Here is a 27003-nt window from a genome sequence, read left to right on the forward strand (position 1 = left end):
AGCTCTATATATATTTATTATTTTATATATGATATTTATATAATTATATTTGAATCAAATTTGTAGAGAAAAATAGTTAAATACTATATTTATCTACAAGATAACACATGTGAACTCTAGTGTAGTGGTAAGAATTTTGGCACCAACAAAACCCAACTGGGTTCGAATCCCGTCTTCAGCAGAAAAAAAGGGTACGCGGTGTACAGGCGCGGTTAACGGGTGTGGCGCGCGGTCTACGGGCGCTGGGATCATATGCGGCGCGACCAATGTATGCTTAAGTGTTGAAGCGCATAATTTGGAAAATTCATCTATGTGCGATCTGAAAATTTAACGGCTGAGCATCCTTCCGAAAAAAATCAGTAAATCAAGACCCTTGCAGGATCTAGACATTAAGCTCCTTAATAAGAAGAAGAGATATAATTTAATAAAGTACTATGATACTATAAAATAAATCTCAAACTCACGTGAAAAATTTATATTAATTGAAATTATAAAGTGTTAGTGTCGGATTTTCTATATAATTAATAAAATATCCTCGTGCTCGTGAGTATAATTAAAATTATAAAGTACTAAACTTGATACACGATCTTAGTGCGGATCGAAACGGTCCAGATCAAACACTAGATCTTGTAATAAGCCTCAGAGAGAAAATATGCATGCCACTTTGATCGTTTTCAAATAGTTACCATTTTCTGCTAATTTGTTGTTCCTTGTGTTGAATAGAATAATGACTATTTTCATATGTGAAGATAGAGAAAAAAAAATGTTTATTTTTCTGATTTTTATCAACACGGTTCAGATTTAACGAAGTTGACGCTACTTCTGTTATCTCCACGCTGTGACAATTTGTTTGACACCCCACTTACATATTCTTCTTCCTTTTTAATCCTCTGCTATCTTGCTTGCAAAAAGAGTTGCAAGAACACTATTCCTAATGTATAATCTAAACAACAATTCTACTAATTCAAATAACATCACATTACACTATTTTTCATACAAATCTGATAATTAATAATTTCTCTCTATTCTTATCTACTAATCTCATTTATTTTATTCCCAATAACTTAGTTATTGTCTCGTACATAAAAAAAGGTCTGATAATAATTTCTCAACACACTTCTACTAGTCTAGGAGTGAGAAAGCAATTCCCTAATTAAGTTCTCCAAGATTTAACCATGACAGCTGTAGGTACGAAAAATATTAACACCTGTCAAATAAATATCTATTAATCATTTCAACCGAGCATTAATAAGGCCAATGATCTAGAAGTATTACCAAGTGTTGAACTAGTAATACTACCAGCCGCCTAAGGGCTTTAACATCAAAAAAAAAAGTAATACTACCAGCATATACAATATAAGTGCTATTTGAAACGAGAAATAATGTATTTATTTGCATTTTTATGTATTCTTTTTGACAATTACATAGGACTGAGTCTATGGTACTATGCATATTACGATTTGGCACCGTGTTACGGTTCTATATTCGAGTTTTCAAATTCTAACGGTCGATCCGAACCGTTCATCTTGTTTTCCATATTAATATGTGTTTGGAGACCAAATTTTACATTTTTTGAAATTTTTTTACTATTTTTTTAGATTTATTGAAAATCACTGTTTTTGGATGGTCCAGAATTTTCAGATCAAGTGATTTTCTAAATATCTAAAAAAATAGTAAAAAAATTTCAAAAAATGTAAAATTTGGTCTCCAAACACATATTAATATGGAGAACAAGATGAACGGTTCGGATCGACCGTTAGGATTTGAAAACTCGAATATAGAGCCGTAGCATGGTAACAACCCGTGATATGCATAGTATCATAGACTCACTCATTACATAGAGATCCTCCAAATAGGGGTGCAAACGGATCGGATAGTAGTAAAGGCATATTTGCATCAGTTTTTATTTATCGGATAGGGATATAGATCGAATATTAGATAAATATGGATACTGATTGAATATAAAACGGATACGGATATATTTGTTTTTTATAATAGTGAATAACATAAATTTTTCTATAATATAAATTAAACTATATAGTATTTATTAATATATCTACTATTTGAATACATATAATTCAAATTTAAAATCATATTTGTATCTGTATCTAATTTTTTAATACAGATCCGGATAGAAGCGGATAATATCTGACCCGTTTGTATCCCTACCTCCAAAGAATAGCAAGCTAGTGAATTAGAAGTATTAATGTATACCAGAAGTGACAACTGCTAATACCTATATACATACTTATTGTTATGAAAAAATAATGCATTTTTTGCATAGTTTTTTCCCCGGTTTTCTGTGCTTTTTGGCAATTTATAAATACCATAAGTAAACATAAACGTGGTTAGTGAATAGAAGTATCAGTAGCAAAGAAGCGGTATCATGGAAAAATAATGCATTTTTTTTCTGTGTATTTTTGTATACTCTGCAATTTTCTGACAGTTTCAAGGAGGCATTTAAAAAAAATGAAGCACAAACAAAGCCACTAAAAAAGAAGTATTCAAATGTTTATACATAGACTTGATACAGGACAAAAGTATTTACGAATTCCCATTCAACAAATTATTTACGCTGAGACAAAAAATGCTTTATAGTCCTGATAGTTTGTGCATATAGCAAATTGAGCCTTTAATTTTTCGGTCTTAATACTTGCTATAAAAATTATTACAATCAATGGATGTAACTTCTTCTTCTTAGGTTAAATCAGATAAAAATACAACATTACACCCATCATCACTTGTTATTTATACACAACACACGGACGGAATCAAACCTTCAAATTATGGAGGTCAAACGTAAATGAAGGTCAATTATATAAAAATTATGTGCTATGTATTGGGATTAATTTTACAGTATCCATAGTATTTTACCCTAAATTATATAGAAAATTACATATAAACATAGAAATTATAAAAATAAATAGAAATCAATTGACCCCATTTTCTTTTAATAGCTCTACACTGTTTATACATACATACAGACTTGTGAAGGTCTTAATATTTAATCTTCAAACTCTTCCTACTTGCAAAGCCTTCCTAAGTACTTGCACTTGTTATTGAAATTATTCACTTATTAGATATAATATACAATTTTGACAAGGGCATAGCTAGAATTTTTATCATAGCACGCAAAAAAATAGTATTAATTATTTTTAATTTATTATTGAAATTATTTATTAAATTATTATTATTAATTTATATCAAAAACTGAATTGGTTAGTTGATTATGAATTTATAATTGAGAGAATCTGTAGGAATTGGCTTACAAACTCGGAACTTTTTTAAAAGGATGTTAAAATAAAGAAATAATGTAAAGAGTTAAAGTACTAATTTTTACTTTGAAGCATAGTCCTTAATACATCTTCTTTGAAATTCCATCCATTTTTAGAAAATAATTTAATGTTTTACATTAAAGTCCGGTCTATTATTTTGTAAAAGAATTTGGTTCATTTATTTAAAAAATAAAATAAATAACAATATAACTGACTCGTTTTCTCCTCCTCTTTTGTTCGATTTCTAAAACATATTGATGAAAAAGTATGTTAAATTTACAACGTTACGACTAATTTTACTAAAGGTCGAAACTTATTCAGCAGTAGAAAAAACTTAAATGTAACTCAACTATATACAGGTTTGGTGATTTTTTTCAAAATCTTAGAGTAAGCGACTGTCTATATCCTGCCTAAGCGTGGCTTTGCCACTTGAAATCTCGAGGATTGTAATATAAACTGATCTAATTACAACAAATTTCTAACTTGAAGCGTGAAAATGAGAATATTGTTGTATTTATTTTGTCCAGATGAGTTTAGTGATGTGATTATTTGCCAACCTTGGTGGAAAGTTAAATTTTAAGATGTTCTATGTATGGAAACGAAAAAGAAGACGAGGAGAAAAATGAGAGATTAGCATTATCTTTTGTTTATTATTAGAGAAAAATATTAACCAAAAAAAGATAATTTGTCAAAAGAGCTCTTTAGAAAATAGAAATGGACATCTAAGAAAAGAAAGTTATCTGATAATAATTTGCCAAAATACAAATAGAGACACGAATACATGATCCCTATTTTTATCAAAATTTGCTGAAACACGGTAATACAATGAACTTAGAGGGTCAGATTGTAAAAAAACATGGAAAAAGTTTGCTCTCGCGAAGAAAAGAAAAATCATCAACACGCTTTTCCTTTCTCGACCTCTTCTTCCCCCTCTCTTCTCTAGTTCTCTGTCTCGTCGTCAAACCCTCAACTTTCCCCAAATCGCAACCAAAATCGGTACAAATTTCTCAAATTAATTGCTTCCCTCCTCTAATCTTTCGTCGATCGACGTTCTCTTCCCTCTTATGCGATCAAACTGCCGCCTTCGCTGTCGTCATGTATAGCAACTTCAAGGAACAGGCGATCGAGTATGTGAGGCAAGCGGTGCAAGAAGACAATGCGGGGAACTACATCAAGGCGTTCCCTTTGTACATGAACGCACTCGAGTACTTCAAGACGCACCTAAAGTACGAGAAAAACCCTAAAATCCGAGAAGCGATCACACAAAAGTTCACCGAGTACCTCCGCCGCGCTGAGGAGATCCGCGCCGTGCTCGACGAGGGTGGATCCGGTACATCTCCGGCGAACGGCGATGCGGCGACCGCCACAAGGCCTAAATCCAAGCCGAAGGATGGGGAAGGAGGAGATGATTCGGAGTCGGCAAAGCTAAGAGCGGGATTGAACTCGGCGATCATTACAGAGAAACCGAATGTGAAGTGGAATGATGTGGCGGGGCTGGAGAGCGCCAAGCAAGCGCTCCAGGAGGCGGTTATCTTACCAGTCAAGTTCCCTCAGTTCTTCACTGGTATATCTCTGTTGAAATTTTTGGGCTCTAGCATTATTCTATCAGTTAATTGGGGAAAGTTGAGCACTTTATTATTGAGCAAAGTTTGTTGGTAGAATTTATGGTTTATCAATCCTTCTTAGGTTGATCCCTTCATCTAGGTATATGCATACTCTTATCTATGATTAGCTAATTATAGTTGCAAGTTCCCTTAGTTACTTTATATTTTGTCCTGATGAAATAAGTCCTCCAGTGTTTTCATTCTTTGACTGTAGTTGTGTAACTATATAAACACTTGGTATATTGGAATGTGATAGTGTGTCAGCACTAGGCAATTGTAGTTAATTGAAGCTTACTTACCTTTTTAGGTAAAAGGAGGCCATGGAGAGCGTTTTTGCTTTATGGCCCACCAGGAACAGGTAAATCCTATTTGGCCAAGGCAGTCGCAACCGAGGCAGATTCAACTTTCTTCAGGTTAAAATCATATTTTGGATTTCGTAATATGACTTGCTCATTCTAATACTAATGATATCAGAGATTTATTTTTTGCAAAGTATACCTGATCAATTCTGTCCACTGCCTTGCGAGATTTCTTTCTTCATTCAAATCTCTAATTAAATTTAGTCCTGTTTTGACACTTTATGGTGGTTTGGTGTCATTTGAAACGAGCCCAAGGGATTTTAGGTTTTAGTTGCAAATGCCATTGTTGTATTGTTACTTGCACTGGAAAAGGTTAAAAAAAAAAAAAGTGAATGGGACTTCTTTATTATTTATATCTCAATTGTTGGCTAATCATGTTGTCTATCTTATGCTGTGCAGTATATCTTCATCAGATCTAGTTTCAAAATGGATGGGTGAAAGTGAAAAGCTAGTTGCAAACCTTTTCGAAATGGCACGTGAAAATGGTCCATCAATTATATTTATTGATGAAATTGATTCTCTGTGTGGCACTCGTGGCGAAGGCAATGAGAGCGAAGCCTCTAGAAGGATCAAGACTGAACTCCTTGTACAGATGCAGGTGAGAGAGAAGCCTCTAGATGGCTTTAAATTTGAACGCTTTATTTAGTCATGGTTATAATATTAGCTTAGTTAACAGAGCTGTTATCAAGGTCCACTATTGCATATCAGTTTGGTTTATTAATCATAATCTAATGCCTTAAACTCTGTGAGGCTTATTATAAAAAAACTAATTGCTGTTTCATAAGAGTTATAGTGCAGATTACATCCAACATTTCTCATAATTTGCAGTTAATGTCTAACGTTTTCTGGGTATTTTGGTTAGTATTCTCAAATGTGTTAAAATCATGTCAAGTCAAAACAAAAAAAAATGTAATGTCTCATTGCTATTTGTCCCACCACTAGTTCTGGGATCTGCAACAATTCAATGTGGTTCAGTTTTTGTTTGGGGAAAAGATAGATTGCTAGCAAGGGGTCAAAATTGTAAATTGTACTGCTTATACTCTGTACATAGTATTGACCTAGTTGGCCGACTCCTGCAAGTATCTCAAAGAAAGGCATCACTAGAAAATGTGAGGAATACGGGGGGTTACTTGCTAATATTATTAACATTTTTAATTTTTAATTTCCTTTTAAGTTAGCCATGTGTTGGCATTTGCTTTACAGGGAGTAGGACACAATGATGATAAAGTACTCATTCTTGCTGCCACAAATACACCTTATTCTCTTGATCAGGTTGAGCTTCGTCAATTATGTGTTATACATTTTTTTTGTTGTCTTTCTGTTTTTCATCTTCAGATTTAATTAATATTTATTAATTTCTTATGGGCAGGCTGTTAGGCGGCGTTTTGATAAGCGTATTTATATTCCTCTACCCGACCAAAAGGCTAGGCAGCATATGTTCAAGGTTTGTTTTCATGCTACAATAGTAGTTTATTTCATTGTATATAAACTTAAATACAATAGGGTTTTCATATGGATAAAGTTGAGGTTAATTTATAGCTTATAACATATCTTTCGACAAAACACTCCAAGGACTATCTAAGTCGAGTGCTGGTATTTTTACATTGTACCTGATAGTGCTGACTCCATTGGTTATCAAAATATTGTAAATTGCTTGTGGTACTCCTATACGCTTATTTGGATACGAATTGTTACCACTATTACAAACCTTTTATTTACTAGAATGTACAAATCTGAATTGACAGGTGCATCTTGGAGATACACCTCACAGCTTGGTTGAAAGTGATTTTGAATACTTAGCAAGCAAGACTGATGGATTTTCTGGTTCAGATATTGCTGTTTGTGTGAGTAGCAACTTAATTTTTTTTATCTTCATTATTACATTCTTACTTTCTGTTAGGAAAAAGAGGCTATTACATTCTTACTTTTTTGTACTCGACTCCTATGACCAGGGTGAATATAAGTATTAGGAAATGGCCCTTGACTTCAAGTATATACAGCCCTTCATAACTGATTCATGCAAACTTGGTAACCAATTTTTATTTGTATAACTGTTGTCTGGCTACAATAACCCAACTAAGTTGTAAATGAAGTAAATATCTATGCAAGTTATAATTTGCAGGAGGGCTCTCTCTTTTTCCTTAATGTTTTATCTTTTGGTAAGAAGGGATGTCATCGCTAGTACTTGTGTTTGCATGTTCAGGTTAAGGATGTGCTGTTTCAGCCGGTACGCAAAACACAAGATGCCATGTTTTTTCTCAAGACCCCTGATGGTTTGTGGATACCATGTGGGCCCAAACAACCAGGTGCTGTTCAGACTACCATGACGGAGCTTGCTTCCCAGGGTTTTGGATCTCAGGTACTGGCACAAGCAAGTAAATTTTGGTTAAGACCGAATTAAAACAGTCAAACCAAATTTTTATTTGGTTTTCAAAAATCTAATCGAACCAACCAAATTAAACATGTCAACCGAACCAAAAAAACAAGTAAATTTTGGTTTGTGTGGTTGAACGAACCAAATAAGAGAAATTAAAATTCAAATGGTCAAAACTTAATACATACACATACATTTAATAGTTATAGAAATAAATATTAAGATATATATCAGTTGAACCGCAGTAAGAGAGATTAAACTGAACCAAATATAAAAACCCGAAGTAACTCAAGTAAATATCAAGCAAAATTCGGTTTGTTTGGTTGAACCAAAGTAAGAGTAAACCGAAGTAATTGAAAAATTCAAGCTAACCGAACCATTTAAACCGAAACCCAACCATTTAATCCAAAATTTGTCAGTTCGTTTGAAAACCAAATAAACCAGATCCAATGAACCCCCTTAAACCTGAGATAAATAGTGACTAGTTTTATCTAATTTCAATTTTGTTTAATATCTATTCAACAAGGGATTTACCCTGTTTGCCTATCCACTTTGTACTGTAAATTTTTGTTTGTATACCAGATTACTCCTCCCCCAATTACGAGGCAGGACTTTGAGAAGGTTCTGGCTCGGCAGCGGCCCACTGTCAGCAAAAAGGACCTTGATGTGCATGAGAGGTTCACAAAGGAGTTTGGTGAGGAAGGTTAATTTCAATTTTAATAATTGTACAACTGTTGCCAAAAAGGTAGAAATTGTATATTTTTTTACTGAGTTATTATTGTGTGTTGGGATCTTATTTGTATTTGGGAGGGACATGTAGTTGCTCGTCAAATCGAATACGAAAATTTCCGTTGCAGAGGTCTGACTCGACCCCTTGTTACTTATACTTATTTCACTCATTATCTTGTTATCAACTCAGGAAATTTCTTGGTTGATTCTTTGCCTTCAGGCCAGAATTTATGAAAGTATGATTTCCAGTAATTGCATTGCCTGCAATGTATCTGCAAATTCCCCCATTTCTCTTTGTATGCAAAGAGATATTACATCTCTGGATATTATCGTCTTAGAGATGATGCATCTTGTCTCCTTATCTTGGTACAGTACGATATTTTGATGAATAGAAGAATTACCTTGGAACTGGGCCCTTTGTTGTGATCTAATTTTGTTGCCACTGTTCTACCTTAATTGTCGGTATGTCTCTGACCTGCCTGTACAAAAATGTCAAGTCTGCAATAATTATTAGGATATATCATGGTGTGGGAGTCCGGATCCCTAAAGTAACCCAAATTTTGAGTATACATCCGAACGTCCAATTCAGAATTTGGGCCCTTCAATAGTCGTGCCAGAGCAGATCAGATGATTCAGATATTAACTCAAAATTAAAGTTACTTGAGGGATCCGAATTCGGATCACATGAGGTAAATGTACCGTCTCAGTTTCAATCCTGGACCATCCAATTAAAATCCAGTACAATCCAGCTCAAGCCTGTGATGCATGAGGCTTTAAAATTTATGCTAGTATATAATTAAAGGACCGGAATTAAATTCAAAAAATGAGGTACTCACACAAACAGGAGTCCGCATTGTCTGCATTAACTCGAAAGAGCATCTTTAGAGTTAATACATATTGACCGTTCAATTGTAAACGGAGCTTATCGGATCCCCGCTTAAAATATATGGAGGTCTTTAATATTAATGCGGATTTAATTCGCTCGAATCTTAAAATTGATCGGATCGAGATACATTAACTCAAAAGATTCATTTTTGAGTTAATGCAGAGGATACGAATTCCACAAACAGCCCATATCTTGAATTCAATTTCCACGTCATAAAAAAAACCATATATTAAATTTATATTAAGGTTCTGTAACTTCTGTTCACTTGTTGGGGTTTACGTTCACTCTCTGTTGCATCTGGGGCGAAGCAAAAAGTGGAACCTTTTAGAAAGCTAGATTTATGACTTTTGTATCTCTGCTGGAAAATTTGACCCTGGAAATCGATCTGTTTATTTCCGTTTGTTTTGTAATATAAAGAAGGTGCTTGGGCCCAGATTGAGATTTGTTTTTGAAATCAATCCCTTAAAATTGCTACGGGATCTACACTATAATATGAGTAAAGCTAGGATGTGATGTGCTCACCAAGAGGATTTGGTGAGCACAACTCCCAAAGTATATTGGATCGACTTTAACTCCAAATCCAAACCATTGAAATCCATGTACTTCATGAGTGATGTATGTACATATAAAATTTTGAAAGTTTCGAGTTTATTTGCTACACGGTCAAGCAGTCAAAAAAATGATAAAAATTGAATATATAAAACAACTTATAAATTAAGTTATAAAAAGTTCATTTCTTTGACCGCTTGACCTTGTAAAAATAAACTCGAAACTTTCAAAAAAATTCATGTACATGTATCACTCATGAAGTATAAGGATTTCAACGATTTGGATTCGACGTTTGAAATCGATTCGATATACTTTTGGAGTTGTGCTCACCAAATCCTCTTGGTGAGCACATCACACCCTAGCTTTACTCCTATAATATATTCTACAGTCTAAAATTCTCAGGTCCTGGTTATAACAGATGGTGTTCAAAAAAGTAAATTTCATAGATAGCTACCGAAGTATTTGATAATTTAATTTATGAGACTCTGAGTAAGTCTTTGATTCTTTAGTGACCGCTAAACATTTTAATCTGTACCTTGTTTTTGATAAAAATAATTTGGACCTTGTTCATCTGGACCATTCCTTTTAGTAAAATTTGGCTTATTTTTGGAAAAATAATTGACAGAAACATACAAAATATTGGTTTAAAATCTGAAAAAAATATCTTAAGATTCCTCACGGCTTAATAGAGGACGAAGTTATCCTAGTAAATTGCATCACATCTTTTAGTTAATTTACAAATGCTATTTTCAAATAAATATATTGCCCCACATGTGTAAAATAATTTAAGCAGTATTCTCTGAAGATACTTCCATTCTTCTTTACTACCAGTGGAACATCACATAATTGGACAATTGAAATATTTACTGCACTTAAAACAACTGAAAAAAAAATGTGAAGTAAAATTATTTTGATGTGATAATTTTTCCCTTTTCTGCTGTTTCAGCTAAGATAGGTATATTGCATTCCTGTTGTATTTTTCTCTTGGAGCAGTACTGCTAATATATATGTAGAGTTCATGAGCAACATAGTAGCTCATTGAATTTCAAAGGTCCAACAAGAAACAAATTTATACAATTTAAGGATTGGATCCAGTTAATAAAGTCAAATGATCCAAAGATATAAATGTTGAAATGAAGATTATAATGAAGTCAAACCGGCCGGTCTATTGCATTCAATTGTCAAACTAATATTTTTTTTAGCATGAGATGATAGTTGAAGTTTTCAATGTAACTTATGATTCTTAATTAATTAGACAGATTAATATCACATAAGTCCTAAAAAAACATCGTAATTACTTTATAAATTAAAACTCTTACCCTTATTATATCGCCCGAATAGCAAAGAATAGCAACAAATTTTAAGAGTAAAGCTAGCGTGTGCTATGCTCGTTTAGAGAGCCAGATGACCATAACTTCAAAATCTATTGGTTTGACTTCAAACGAACGAATTAAAACCATTGAAACTAATCTACATTATCAGTGATGTATGCACATAATATATATTTTTTTATTTTTGAATTTATTTGATATGAAATCAAGCTGTAAAAAAAAATGAAAGTTTATAAGTTATTTTAATGTATTTATTTTTCATTACTATCACTTTCACTTTTATTATTTTTATTTTTATTACTACTTATCTTTATTTTATGATTGTGATTGGGTTTCATTTCTAGCCTACCCCAACTTGTTTGGGACTAAATGCTTGGTTGTTGTTGTTGTTGTTGTATTTTTCATTATTTTTTTACCGTTTGACTTAATTTGTACAAAATGAATTTTAAAATTTTAAAATTTTGCATGTGCATGCATCAATCATTCATGAACTGATCAATTTTAGCGATGTAGATTCGTCATTTAAAATCAATCCAGTAGATTTTCGAGTTCGGTTCACCGAACATATCACACGATAGTTTGCTCAAATTTTAAGCTGAAGATCCTGTTTGATATTATTCATTTTTTTCGGAATAGAGAATACATCTTCTTTATTCTCTTTTATAATTATAATGATGTTTGATAAATGATTTTGGAGGAAAAAAATAATAATAATAGAGAATAGATATATAGAAAAAAAGAGAGAATAAAGTTGTGCGGCGAGAGAACTTAACTCAGAATTTGGAATCAAAATAAGATTTTCATCGAAATATAAATAACAAGGGTTTGTAGAATATTTTTTATTCATCTTTCACCCCATTCCTATATGTATTTAATATTTAATATTTAATATTTTTGGTAATAATTTTTGTTTTATCTCGGAATAAAACTTGAAGCATCAAAAGGAAATATATATACTTACATAGGCACCAGTAGTAAAAATTTAATTTTAATGATTTAGGGCATGTTCGTTTGTCACGGGATTACGCGGGATGAGATTTGATGGGAATGGGAACTCACTTTTGAAAAAGTGGGAACCTACAGACATGGGTACGTACAGAATGTGAGTGTTCGGTTGTACCGTGAGATTAATTATGGGAAGCCTTATTTTCTTTCTAAAATAATTGATATTATGCAATTATTTTTATTTATAAAATTATTAGTAATTTAATTACATAAAATAGATTAAAAAATAACATAACTTTAATTATTAATTATTATTTTATAAAATATAAATACTTTCATACTTAAATGCAAAAAGAAAATGAGTACAAATAAATTAAGAAAATATTTATAAACAAATAAAATTAAGATATTAATCATTATTAAATAATATATATTTTATTTTTTGACATGCTATGGTTCTAAGGACAAGCCAAGAAGCATTAAAGTTTTAAACTATTAGTTATATCCAATATGATATTAATAATTATAATAAAATAGCTTAATCACTCAAGAAGCAGCTAATTTATTAGTTTTCGCATCAAGTGCGTCAATTGGGAAATAAAAACGGAGCTTTGACTCAATTTACTTTTTCCCACCCCAACAGTGCTATTTGAAGAAGAAAAATGAATCCGTCGGAAACCCGTCGGGAATTTAGTTGGAGAAATCCTAAGATGCCGAACACTTGTGGGAACATACAGGAACGTGTTGCCATTTCCTATGTAAACCCATGCTAACGAACAGGGCCAATGAGTTTTCACCTATATCACACAATGCAAGCCCATGGGTTTAAAACATGTCAAACAGGCAGCAGCCATTACCAAATTGTTTCTACCCACCTGGATGTGTCCCCACTGGTCCCATTCAGCTCTGCCAATACAGTTTTGCTTCATTATTTTAATATTTCTTTTTCATCAAAACCGCTGCCGACTATCTATTCCACTGTGACCAAACTGCAGTTCTGGTTTTTGATGGGGATTTTCATTTATATCCCTTAAAATCTCAAAATTCTATACTTTCCCTTCCAAAATTACTATATCATATTTACCCCTTTAGATTTAAAAAACTCATAAATTTATCCAATTTATTGTCCTTTTCTATTAATTGATTGGCTTGTAAGAACAAATAATATCTATCTACTTGTAATGTACAAACAAATATATATGTAAATGTCAGAAATAGAGAAATGAGCATTTGTCCTCGCAACCAGGCAAATTAGGTCTTATACACATGCTGCATAATTTTTTATTTTTTTAATTAAATGGGAAATGGAAAATTTGTAAATTTAAAATAATTTTTTAATAAAAAAATCAATTATTGATAAATTTGTGAGATTTTTAATTTTGAAAGGATAAATATGATATTATAAATTAAGTGAGTCTATGGTACTATGCATATCACGATTTGGTCCATAATACGGTTTAATATTTCCATTTTTAAAATTCTAACGGTCAATCCGAACCGTTCAAAATAATCTTCACATGAATATGTACTTGCATACCGAATTTTATATTTTTTAAAATATTTTTATTATTTTTAAGATAGGTAGAAAACCTATGTTTTTGGATCTAGAATTTCCAAATCAAGTCGGTCTGCAAGTACATATTCATATGGGGATCATGTTGAATGATTCAGATTGATAATTAAGATTTTCAAAATAAAAATATTAATCCGTCAACCTGTGATATGCATAATACCATAGACTCACTCTTTATAAATTTTAGAAGTAACACTATCATAATAATTTAATGATCTTTGAGGGATAAATATGAAATTCCTATAAACAAATATATTCATTAATTTCTTGTGAGTAGCATCTGTTCAAATAATGCGTATCCTCTGCATTAACTCAAAAGGGAATCTTTTGAGTTAATGAATCTGAGCCGTTTAATTTTAATCGGAGTTAATTCGGCACTTGTTTATAACATAGAGGTCATTCAATATTAATGTAGATTTAGTCTGTACAAATTTTAAAATAGATCGGACAGTTGGGATTTATTAACTCAAAAGATTATCTTTTGAGTTAATAAATCTGAGCCGTCTAATTTTAATCGAAGCTAATTCGGTACTTGCTTATAACATAGAGGTCTTTTAATATTAATGCAGATCTAGTCCACACAAATTTTAAAATAGATTGGACGGTTGAGATTCATTAATTTAAAAGATTCCCTTTTGAGTTAATGCAGAAGATACGAATTCTGTTCATTTGCCGGTTGCTTACGGTAACCACAACTAACCCCATGTTGCACCCCTTTTAGTCTCAACACATGGTGCTTTAGGAAGCAAGAATAGGAGCAACAGAGCCATGGTTGCATCATTAGTACCTAAAATTAGGCAATCAACCAATAAGATTTTGAGAAAGCAAGGTATGTGTCATGTCAGGATATAGATAAGTGACAATGACATGGGGCCTTAAAAAATTTCAAGGGGGGATGCATTTGGCACAGTGCAACTTTTGGGCCACAACTCATGTGAATCCCCCCTAGCTCCAAGTTGCATTTGCCTTGGGCCCACTTGCCTTGCCCCAAATACAGTATATCTATATTTCTCCTACCCCAATTAATTTCACACGTTGAGACAAAAAAACCCTAGAAAATAGTTTTAGAGAAGGACAAGCCTCCTGTTGTGTGACAATTTTTTTATTTATGACCCTTAGATTAATATTGATTCACACACAAGTTCTTGTAAGCAATTTGCTGAACTATTTTTTTTAATGGACCCTTGGAATTTTCTAGAACAAATACTCACTGCATGCAGGGGCGCACCCAGTATAGTTCAGAGGGGAGCAACTTCCCCTCCCTGAATTTTCATATTTAATAGAAAAAATAAGCCCTGTGATACCTTTGCCCCTCCCTGGACCCATTAAGCTCAAAATTGCTTCAAACCTTCACTTAGTTATTTGAACAATACTAATGAGCAAACATCTCAATCTGGAGAGTCACTATTCAGAAAGTAATTTGGGAGAGTCACCATTCATAACGAAGAAGAAAGCTTAAATCATTATAAAATATTGAATAGACTTGGCTTATATATGATGTACAGTTATGTTTTGAAAATATAACATGGTTCATTGTTGCCATGTCCAGACATGTTATTAAATAAGAAGAAGCGGACCAGTTATTAACCTAGATTTATAAAAAAGAAGGTTTAGACTGTCTAAAACAAGGACCGGTTATTAATAATAGCATGACTTTATTATTATTAAATATAGACGTTTTGTTTTATTCATTTATTAGTTTTACTTGAGTAAAAATAAAATATTAATTGTTTATGAAATAAAATATTTTCCATGAAAATAAATTAACTAATATACAAAATAAAATATGACAATGTAAAAGTTAAAATTAAATATTTTATTTGTCTTTTGTAAATTTATTCAGTTTTTATTGTTTTATCCAATAGTACATCTATTTAATTTTAAATTAGAATTTTTTTTAAAGTAATACACTGCAAATTTGATTGTTATCCATTCAAAATTAATTATTATGAGTGTTGGAATGGATTATTTGACAAATTTAGTACAAAACATGCTTGTACTATATATTTCTTGAACTTTAATTTACTTAAATTTTTTGAAATGGGATAAATTTGGGTTTTATCTTGTTGAATTTTTTATTTATAGTACTCAATTAGCTAATGAGTTTGAACCCAATAAGTTATTTGAATTCGATTTTTGCCTCTCTCTAACAGAAATCCTTCGTCTGCCCCTGCTAATACACATAAATTTTCACTTGGAAAAGGAACTGTTTTAAATGATTCTTCCATAGTCGTTCGTTTGTTATAAAAAAGAAAAGAAAAGGTGATATATAGCACTTTCATTGTTGGATTGGTGAAAAAGTTTGGTCATATACAATAATGACCAACCTTATTGAAACACAAGCATTGATCACTTTTTTAGTGGGCACAAGTATATTAAAAGACTTTTGTTGCTTCTATATATTCAACAAAGGAAGAATGAAAATTTTCTTCAGAGGAAAAATATATGGTGAGTAAATCTTTTGAATATGTTTTCAGTTATTGTTAAATTAGAGGGTTCATTAACTTGATAATCATTATCAACTTAGTTAAATTTATATAGTTACTTAAAATTATAAATACAATGCGGCATATTTTGTATTTTAATTTAGGCATTTTAGTTTTGTAAGTTGATACCATAATTTTCATCGTGGTGATATCTGCAATTAATTGTATTTTTAAATTAAAAATTAAGGACTTGAATGCTAATAAACATAATGTGAGGGCAACTCTGTAAAATTACCATATCCCCTTCTAATCTTCTATGAATCTTCTTCTATAACATATCTCACCCACCACCCCAGTTGACCTGTACCAAACACTCCCCCTTAGAATAGTACCAAAAAGATAACAATTTTGTCATATAAAATTAAAAAAAAAATACTTCTGAAAACCACATGTAGATAAGCATCAACGAATAGTCTGATATTTATTCAACATTTCAAACCCTCCCTATATATATACCTCTCCTGTGGTATCTTTCTTTCTATATTTACAGAAACAAACTCAATCAAATCTCTTTGCCTGTACTTTTCATCCCTTCTCCTGTCATGGATACAAGTTGCATTGACGAAGCTTCTGCTGAATCTTGTACGTTTGCTGGTAAGGTAAAGGCACCACCGACACCTCTGCCGCTTCAACGCATGGGCAGCGGTACAAGCGGCGTCTATGACCCGGTCCTTGAACCCGGTACTGAGGCCGAGTCGTCGAAGAAGCTTCCTTCTTCTCAATACAAAGGAGTGGTCCCACAGCCGAATGGCAGGTGGGGTGCACAAATTTATGAAAGGCACCAGAGAGTATGGCTCGGAACCTTCGGCGAAGAATCAGAAGCAGCTCGTGCGTATGACGTGGCGGCACAACGGTTTCGTGGCCGTGATGCTGTCACAAATTTCAAGCCTTTATCAGAATCTGACGAGAACGGTGCTGCTGAGCTGGCATTCCTCGCCAGCCATTCCAAAGCCGAGATAGTTGACATGTTGAGAAAACACACTTATCATGATGAACTTACTCAGAGCCGGCGCTGGGCCAACAAATTCAGCAACCGTAACGTTACGAAACTGTTAATGTCTTCAGTGGGCCCACTTCCAGGCCAGATTAACCACCAGCTATTGTTCGACAAGGTCGTTACACCTAGTGATGTTGGAAAACTAAACCGCCTGGTCGTACCAAAACAACACGCCGAGAAGAATTTCCCGCTGAGAAACGAAAACATTGATAATGTGGCGGTGTCCAAAGGAGTGTTGCTAAATTTTGAGGATGGTGCCGGTAAGGTGTGGCGGTTTCGGTACTCTTACTGGAACAGTAGCCAGAGTTATGTTCTTACCAAAGGCTGGAGCCGGTTTGTCAAGGAAAAGAGCCTGAAAGCTGGCGATGTGGTTAGCTTTTGGAAGTCTAATGGGCCTGAGGAACAGCTTTACATCGGTTGCAAATCCCGCTCCACATTGCCTGATCATCAGGCGGTACCAGTGAATAATTCACCGGTGGTGGTGCGGTTATTCGGAGTCGATATAGGCGCTTCGATGGCGCCACAAAATAAGAATGGAAAGAGGGTTAGAGATATGGATTTGTTTCCTCAGCATGAATCATTGATCAAGAAGCAATGTGTAAATGCTTTATAGCAGTGCAAACAAGTTTTATATAATATTTTGTTTTTTTCTCTAGTTGATATGAGTTATTTAGGCTTGTTTGATATGGATCTTTATATGCTTGTTAGCTTGCATTTGTTTGGCAAATTAATGTACATTCTTAGGAAGAAAATTAAGGCACAAATTGTAGGAATTGTTAATTTGAAGAATTTTGATCACTGGTCTTTAAATTGAGTAGAACTGGGGTGTTTTTAATTAAACTTATCAAAGTGTTTGGTGAGCTTAACTTCAAAATCTATTAAATTAGCTTCAAACAATAAATCTAAACTGTTGAAACCGATTTACTTCATCAATGATGAATTTACATATTAAGTTTTTAAAATTTCGAATTAATTTTGTATAAAGTCAAGTGGTCATGTAACATCCCGAAAAAAAAAAATATTTATTTTATGCTAACAATGCTTTTCGCAATAAATAAAATTATAAGTCTTTTGATAATAGATTTTAATTATTTATAGTAATAAAAAATATAATATTTTCTTCCTAACAATATAATTATTAGGCAAAGGCTTCTATGAACAAAATGACCTATTTGTAAAATGAATATATTTTTATTTTCAAAGTTCAAACAGTCGATCCGAACCGTTCAACTTGTTCTCCATATTAATATGTGCTTGGACACCAAATTTTACATTTTTATGAATTTTTTTACTATTTATTAAGATGGGTACAAAATTCAATGGTCTGAATTTGATATTTTTTGTACCCATCTTAATAAATAGTAAAAAAATTCAGAAAAATGTAAAATTTGGTCTCCAAGCACATATTAATATGGAGAACAAGATGAACGGTTCGGATCGACTGTTTGAACTTTGAAAATAAAAATATGTTCATTTTACAAATTGGTCCTTATGTCCATAGAAGCATCACTCTAATTATTAATAAAGATAAAGAAAAATAAATATTTGAAATTTTATTCTCTGAATTTTAGATCTGGTGGCCGCATAAATGCGTCCATTCGTTATAAAAGAAAATTATTAATTTTCATTAGATGCCACCGCTCCTATTTATTTCTCTATATTTCTACATATTAAATTATCCATAACTGATTTTTTAAACCCTATCAAATGGACCGAATCCATCGAAAAAAAAAAGGAATGAAATCCAATCAAAAGACGCTTCTCTTCTGCAATCCAAATTCCGCCCCTTTCCTATAAAACCACCACTTGCCTTTGAAATCGTTCCATTTGTTTTTATTTATTGTGCCGCATCCATCTGTTTCATCCCTTGCAGCCCCCAATATATGTTCAGATTATAAACCACATTTTATTTAATTTCTTATTTCTATCTCCCCTCTGCTTTTGTCGCAACCTCATCTGCAGTTTATCAAACTCTTCAATTAGGTATATCATATCTATTGTTTTCACTTACTGGCAAATTATAATTCTATTTATTTGCTTTATCGCAAGTTCTATCAATCAAATACACATCTTAACACGTTGATAAATGTTATAAATATTTATTATTATTCGATTCTATATCTGATTCAAATTCTGACTACGTCGCAGTGATTCTGAGTTGTCGTTGCTATTCGATTTGAAATTTCAAATATCTCGCTATCAGGTAACCGGGCTTCTCTATAACTGTGTTTTCGTTTTGTATGGTTGATTTGAATATTGGTATTGCATATTGAATTATGAGGGCATATTTAACGGGATAGCGGGTCTGAGGTTGGAATTTGATATGTGATTGTGGCCTCTCACTGTTGGATGGATTTCCCAGTGGGTTGGCAGCCTTCCAATGTTGGATGGATTTCCTATTGGATTGACGGATTAAAGGAATTGTGTTATGAGAATGTGGGAATCGCCTGTGACAGGGATTACACATGTGTGAATATGATGTGACTGGTTTTATGGATAACCTAGACCGACGTGCTATTGCTAGTTAAATATGCGTGCATAATTTGATGTGAATTTGTGTGGATTAATCCGGTTTATTTGAATGATTGTTAAATTAAGCAAATTATAGAGAAGCGCGTCGTTAAATAACCGGTTACTGAGCTTTATAGCTAACTCCGTTTTGTTGTTTTATTTTCATTTCTGTTGGCAACGTAGGTTGACGGGCCAAGGAAAGGTGTGAAGATGCTTATATAATCACGCTCCGGATGGTAAAAATCTGGGGTGTGACAGGTCAAAAGTGTTAAAAAAATGAATGCACTAAAATTAATTTATAAACTTTCTAATTTTGACTGCTTGACTTGAAACTAAAATAATACGAAAACTTAAAATATTTGTATGTAAATTCATCACTTGTGAAGTAGATTGATTTTAACGGCTTAAATTTGTCGTTTGAAACCAATATAATATATTTTGGAATTAAACTCACCAAACATCTTGGTGAGCTTAAGAACACCCTAGTTTTACTCCTTTAAATTAAGGCAATAAGATCTTTAATTTGTTTGACTTTTGAGTTGTTTTGCATTGTTTGATGTCTTCAGCTACATTTTGAGTCTAATAAATATCTCAAAATTAATGTTTGACCTAAAAAATTTAATGAGCAAAATGCTCTTTACTTATTTATATATTCAGACTAGCTAATTGAACTCATTAATTTAATTAAACTGCTAAATCGGATAATTTCATGCTGTTGGGGAGATATTAATTGTTTTGAAATTTTGGTTCTGCTGATGCAATGAATATATATTATGTCAGATTGAGGTATAGCACACTAGCTAGCATCAAATATATAATTAAATATCTTTAGAACAATGATAAGATTAATTGATAAACTCTTAAGGAAATATTTAGCCTAATTCTGCCTATATAATATAATGACTTAACGAGTGATTGTGAAAGAAAATTCATATATACCTCCAATTAATTTTTCTTAGATAAAAATGAGAATCAAGTCTACTAATTTTAATATCCACAAAAAATCTATAACAAATTACGCCGGATTGCATGTAGTTAAGGTTCCACTAATTAAGATATATATATATATATAAAGAGCAAACTTATACATGTCTCTGAAAAGTATTTCAGCTGTGGTTGAATTAGTTTTCTTTGACACAAGTATGAAATCCAAACTTAAGCAAAGAGATGAGATCATAACTTTTTTTGACACGTCAGCATTGACAAGTCAAATTTCTCAGCTGTGGTTGAATTAGTTTTCTTTGACACAAGTATGAAATCCAAACTTAAGCAAAGAGATGAGATCATAACTTTTTTTGACACGTCAGCATTGACAAGTCAAATTTCAATTAAAAAATAATTATCTTGTTCCATATTATGGGGATCATTTGTTCACTGCATGTCATAAATTTGGACAGTGCATATAATACTTACAAAAATCATTAATATATCGACGTGTTAATTTCTTACTACAGAAAGTTCTGATTTTATAGCTTTTGTCACATATGCATAATTGCTAATATAGAAGAATATTATAATTAGTTAATCACTTTTATCAATCAAAATCTAAAAAAAAAAATCAAATTACTATTGTCACGTCATGTAAAAAAATTATAAATTGCATGATCACTCCACTATCTTGTAAATATATTAGTTGAATTTTATTTTGAGGAAAATATTAGTTGAATTTTAATGCTGTGCCTCTTGAATTCATCCCAACATATGTCCAAATGACAAACAATATGATAAACAACATAATTATATTAGGAGGGATCCACTTCACCTTTTTTATGACACCGGATTACACTCTACATTTTCAAAGTTCAAACAGTCAATTTAAACCGTTCAACATGATGGATATATTAAAATGTACTTGCAGATCAAATTTTACGTTTTTTTTTTCTTTATACTATTTATTAAGATAGGTAAAAAATTCAATAATCTAAAAACAATAATTTTATAAAATACTTAATTAGAAAATAAGTTGATCCCTCCTCTTATATTAGAAGACAAAAGTGGTTATATTGATAGAGAAATTGTGATCTAAATAAATGACATTTATTTATGGGAAAATTGAGAAGTCAAGGTAGACTTCTATATTTGTAATTGCTTGTTTGTAACAAACGTTTACTATAACATGTGTATATTATATTAGACAACATGAGCTAATAAGACAAACAAAGGTACATGAGATGCAGATCTTTTTTTAGGTATGATGCTACAGTCAACTATAGACAACAATTCAAACATCAACTTGCACAAGAAAATTTGGGCCAAGTTGGCACCGAAAATTTAGCATTAGAAGCCAAGTTGTAAATAAATGGAAAATCATATATTTATTTATTTTTTCAATGTGTTCCAGTCTTTACATCATATCTTATTAAAAAAAAATTTATTGTAGCCATTTTTATTTCAATAGTTTCAGTAACAGTCTCAATTTATAATATATTTTTTTGGCAAAGAATTTATAATATCTAATATAGTAAAATTAAGAGAAAATGATGACTAACCAAACAAACTAATAAGGAAGCTGATTGCCAAATCAATATATATGAATAAATTAACCAATAACTTGTTTAATAGTCTAAAATAAGTGCATGAAGTCAAACACATGTTTCTTCTCCAATGATGGAGAAAAACTTTTTGTTGTAGAATGAAAACATTTTACCCAAAATATAATACGAGGAAGGAATATAGAAATATAATTTGACAAATCAGTGTGAACTAATTAGAGAGAAGTGTGCGTAAGACCGAAATTTTTAAATATACCATTTTTTCAAAATAAATAAACCAAAACACCATTTCGGGGTGAATTTTACAAAAACCGCATGGCCGCTTCCCACAGAAGCGGCCACCAGGAGCTGGGCCGCATCTAAGCGAAGCGGCCAATATATTGGGCCGGATGGAGGCCCAGCGGGGTGGCCGCTTTGGAGGGTAGCGGCCAGGGCCGCTTCCTGCGGTAGAGGGCACCCCGAATATGTTATTTTTCAGGATTTTAGGGTTTTAGGCAAATAAATTTTTATGTGTGGAGATTAGATTTGTATTAGGCAAGTATTACTCGTTTTAGGGTTTTAGACAACTATTTAGGCAACTATTATTGTTTGTTTTGATTTATTTGTGATTTATTTGTTGTTTTATTGTTTGTTTGTTTTGATTTATTTGTGATTTATTTGTTGTTTTACTGTGACGAAAAATAATGAAAGATAAAAGCAAAATAGTACAATAAATAACAACATAAAAGAAAGATAAGCATCCTGATATAACAAATCATAGTATATGACAACATAAAAGAAAGAAAGATAAGCATCCTAAAAGTCAGAAGGAGTGAATGGGCGCCTCGCCTTCCTAGTCCTCAAACCCTTAATCCGCACTGCGAGCGGCGTGTGGTCGAGAGAATCATCTGACTCAACGGCCTCGACCTCCTCAATCTCAGCTGAGTGCTGGACTGCAGGACCAAATGCGACTGTGTTTCCAGACTCCTGAGTCGGAAACATACCGTAGGCAGCTCTCACGATAGGATCATCTATGGAGATGTCAGGAAGGTACGTACCGGGATGATACTGTGTGGAGGTGCCAGCAAAGTCCGGTATGGGAGGGTACTGCGTAGGCTGTGAGCTGCCAGGAAAGTGTGGAAAGGGGTGCGGCATAGTGAACCCTGGTAGATATGCAGGAGGAATCGACTGGGTCGGAACATAACCCGGAGAATACAAACCATCAGGGTTTAGGTCGATATTGAAGCCGAGTCGCTCCTCCTACAAATTTACAAACAAGTTATGCATCATTTTTTTTAAAAAAATTGCACAAGTTGTATATATTAAAAAAATAACTTACCTGCGTAGAGAAAAACTGAGTAGGGATCTGCTCCTGAGTAGAGACGGCCTGCTCCTGAGTAGGGACGGCCTGCTCCTGAGTAGGGACGGCCTGCTCCTGAGTAGCCTGCTCTGCAGCGCGCCTCCTAAGCGTCTCTTGTCCTCTATCGAACGCCTGACCGACAGTCTGAGCATCCTGGACTGAAGCCCACAATGCCTCGTCACCACCGTATCGGACGTATATATCAGGCTCATCCGATATGTCATCAATCTGATCACATCCAGGCAATCCTGCACATCTCAGGAGAGAGTCTAGGCGCGTCTTGTACCCACATTGGCAGACGGCAGGTACATTGTGCTTTAGAATAGCTTTTCCGAGTCTCTTCCAGCCCCGCACTGTGGCCATTGTCGCCGCTATGACACAGCTCTTCACCAGATATAAAGCCTGCAAAATTATAAGTACAATATATAAATGTTGTACAGATGTAAATATTACAAGTTTTTTAAAGTAAACATACCGTAGATGCAAACGGTGCGCCGGCTGGAATGATACCATGTACTCGTCCTCGCCGATCCCTCGGCCTCGGTGCACGCTCGTGAGGGTTGTCGGTGATACACCCCTCTAAGTACACTGTGTCAACAACCGGTGTAGTGATGATATTTTTTATATTGAAATTTGTAAACAATAATTTAAAGTCACACACCTATACAAGCATGCGAGAGTCGCAGCCCCCCAATTGTACTTGCTCGCATTGGGCAAATCAGCCAGCAATGGGAGATAGCACAGCCGTACCTGATCTCCGTGCGAATCAGGGAACAATTTGACAGTGATCATCTCCAAAATGTATGCCCGCAAGTGCTGATCAATGGTGGCCTGTTATTTATTTTAATTAAAATATTAGTTAGAAGAAAACTGTTTGTTTTGTATAAGTAAATAAGATAAAATTTACATACCTGAGGGGGACGACTACTAGCAGCTGGAAACTCCTTGAAGGCGGTTCTCAGCTTTGCCAAGCTAATGATACCTGGGGAGATCTGTGTCTTGGAGCCTCTCTTCTTCTCTTTCTGCAAAGTAGCGTGCGGTATCCCCAGCAGGTCCTCGCACAAGGATCTGAAATCTCCATACTCGACGCCCGTCACAGGCTCTCCGACAATGGTCATGCCCCATAGACAACTCACATCCTGTAGGGTGACTGTCATCTCAGCGTGGGGGAGATGAAATGAGTGGGTCTCGGGACGCCATCGCTCAATGAGCCCAGAGCACAATCCCGGATCGGCAATCTCCTCGGCCATCTGGGATAGCTGGTACAATCCCATGCCACGCAACGTCCCTGCATAGGCCTTCTGGTACTTAAGCCACATTTTGTTGTGGCGTACTGTAACTGTATCTAGTCCCTAAATTAAAAAAAAAATTATTAATAAAATTATTAATAAAATTATAATTTTATTAATAATATAAAACTTACTCCAGTGGCAGCCTCCAAGATACGGTGCTCCGCATTCGGGTACCAGAGAAAGTCTGATACCCGATCAGTGCGGTGCCGGATACCGGGGACCACAGATGTCAATGCCGCATCGACATACTGTGACATCTCATATGGAGTGGGTACTGGTGCACCTCTACTGGAAGAAGGTACATCCCTACTAGAAGACGGTCCAGATCCCATAGATGTCATGCTGTATTTATTTTGGTCTTATTAGGATTTCAAATTAAATTTCAAAAAATAATTATAGTTTCGGTATTAATTATTTTGGTCAATAACTAATTTTGATCAATTTTGGTACAATTTTACAATTATTTTGATCAATAATCAATTTTGGTACAAAAAATAATCAATAATCAATTTTGGTTCAAAAAATAATCAATTTTGGTACAATTTTACAATTATTTTGATCAATAATCAATTTTCATACCATTTCATAATTATTTTGGTCAATAGTTAATTTTGGTACAATTTCATAATTACCTGATCCTACACCCTAAATATTTACCTTACTCCTACTTTAAACTTGAATTTAAATTTAGAAAGAATAAGAATATTACCTGATTTGAAGGGATGGAAGGGATGGAATAAGGTAAATGAAACAAAGAAAACGACCTGGGGGATATATACTGTACCATGGCCGCTTTGGTGCGTGGAGGGGTGGCCGCTACCCCCCAAAGCGGCCAGCCCGCTTCCATACGATGCGGCCCAAAAAATAAACCGCTTCCCTCAGCTGCGGCCATGTCGTTTTTGTAAATTACGTCAATCCGTGGCGTTTTGGTTTATTTATTTTGAAAGAATGGTATATTTAAAAATTTCGGTGCGTAAGAAGTTGTTTACCAGCTGTAGTGTCAAACCTCATGCAACATTTTATTATAATTTACATATGTCATGGTGGTGGCATATGCATATGCCATACTTTTTCTGTATAAAACCTGACATTAGTTGCTGCTTGTCTGGCTGCCTTCCTACAGGTACAAACCATTGAAAAAATCATGTTGACCATGTGGTATTTCAAAACTATATATAAAAAACGATGACCAAGTCGTCCTTCTTATCTGCATTAATTAATAAAGTAATTTTTTGTCATAGATCTCGAGCAAAAAGTGGGAATAACTTTTTTTTTTCTGTTTTTATCAATCATTCATACTGGAATCTTTGAAAAAAAAATATTCCACATAGTCAAAATTTTATGCTTGTATTATTGTTGGCTTTTGAATAATAGTTATCTCTGTTGCCCCAAAGTTCAAACTTAAACATAAATTTAACACCGACATAATTAAGTCACATAACAACACAAAGAGCTGTCACAATGTATAATATATTTATCCAATTTCTTTTTCACCAAGTTTTTGGAGCACTTAGCTATCGTTCACTTAACAAAAAAAAACAATAATTATCAACTTTTGGTTTGTTACATTAGTGATGGCGTATGAACTAAACTACTAGTTGTAAAAAATAAGAATAAATTTCCCTGGACTTTAGTTATCCAAGGTGTTGATAATAACTGCGACCATTAAATTATTTGAATAACTCTTCAAATTGTATAATGATGAACGGTTGTTATGAAACCAAGTTAATGAATTTTATTTAAAGTGACATGCATCCAGTACCTTTTGATAAGAGTAAACTTTAGTAAATAATTGTCTTTACTAGTTAGCTATTTTTTTTTTTTAAAAATGAAAGATAGCACAGTTGGCTAGGAAAAAAATCCTAGGACTATTGTGCTTAAATATTGAGAGTTCGATTACCTCTCACGATTTTGCAGCTTATATAAAGATTTTCAGACAAAAAAAAGCCTAGTTAGCTATTTTTTTTAATAAATATGTCGTATATATAAATAATTAGTGAGTGGCGTATATGACATATAATTAGTTTTGTTTTGTAACATTTAATAATTCAATGTGTGACATGTGGATGTATATATTCACATGCTAGTCATCATTAATTTTGGAGTGAAAGTTAAGCTAGTTTTACTTCTAGATTTAAAGTCAACCAAAAATTAGCAAAGTTAAATGATAAATTAAATGCGAACTTCAATCATATATATTAATTAAGTACACAAGGGTGATTTATGGAGATACCAAATTATTGACTTTTTTTTTTCTATTT

General features: G+C 33.3%; 3 protein-coding genes across 3 annotated transcripts; 2 read left to right on the forward strand and 1 right to left on the reverse strand.

The window, feature by feature from the left end:
• The first annotated feature begins 4155 nt into the window (after positions 1-4155).
• Positions 4156-8474, forward strand: SKD1 (AAA-type ATPase family protein). The gene is made up of 8 exons (XM_078319167.1): positions 4156-4839; positions 5187-5292; positions 5638-5836; positions 6442-6510; positions 6608-6682; positions 6984-7082; positions 7442-7597; positions 8195-8474. Exons 1-8 carry the CDS (start codon positions 4371-4373, stop codon positions 8318-8320), a joined length of 1299 nt encoding a protein of 432 aa, XP_078175293.1. The 5' UTR covers positions 4156-4370; the 3' UTR covers positions 8321-8474.
• Positions 8475-16419: 7945 nt separating this feature from the next.
• LOC144568380 (AP2/ERF and B3 domain-containing transcription factor RAV1-like) lies at positions 16420-17920 on the forward strand. The gene has a single exon (XM_078318713.1). The coding sequence runs from the start codon at positions 16654-16656 to the stop codon at positions 17719-17721; it is 1068 nt and encodes a 355-aa protein (XP_078174839.1). The 5' UTR covers positions 16420-16653; the 3' UTR covers positions 17722-17920.
• A 4913-nt stretch (positions 17921-22833) lies between these two features.
• LOC144568071 (uncharacterized) lies at positions 22834-25206 on the reverse strand. The gene is made up of 7 exons (XM_078318301.1): positions 24874-25206; positions 24362-24802; positions 24201-24281; positions 23926-24111; positions 23520-23852; positions 23430-23477; positions 22834-23350 (listed from the first exon to the last, which is right to left on the reverse strand). Exons 1-7 carry the CDS (start codon positions 25081-25083, stop codon positions 22907-22909), a joined length of 1743 nt encoding a protein of 580 aa, XP_078174427.1. The 5' UTR covers positions 25084-25206; the 3' UTR covers positions 22834-22906.
• Positions 25207-27003: the final 1797 nt, after the last annotated feature.

Source organism: Carex rostrata, chromosome 17 (genome assembly GCF_964058835.1).
Source record: "Carex rostrata chromosome 17, lpCarRost1.2, whole genome shotgun sequence".
Lineage (NCBI taxonomy): Eukaryota > Viridiplantae > Streptophyta > Magnoliopsida > Poales > Cyperaceae > Carex > Carex rostrata.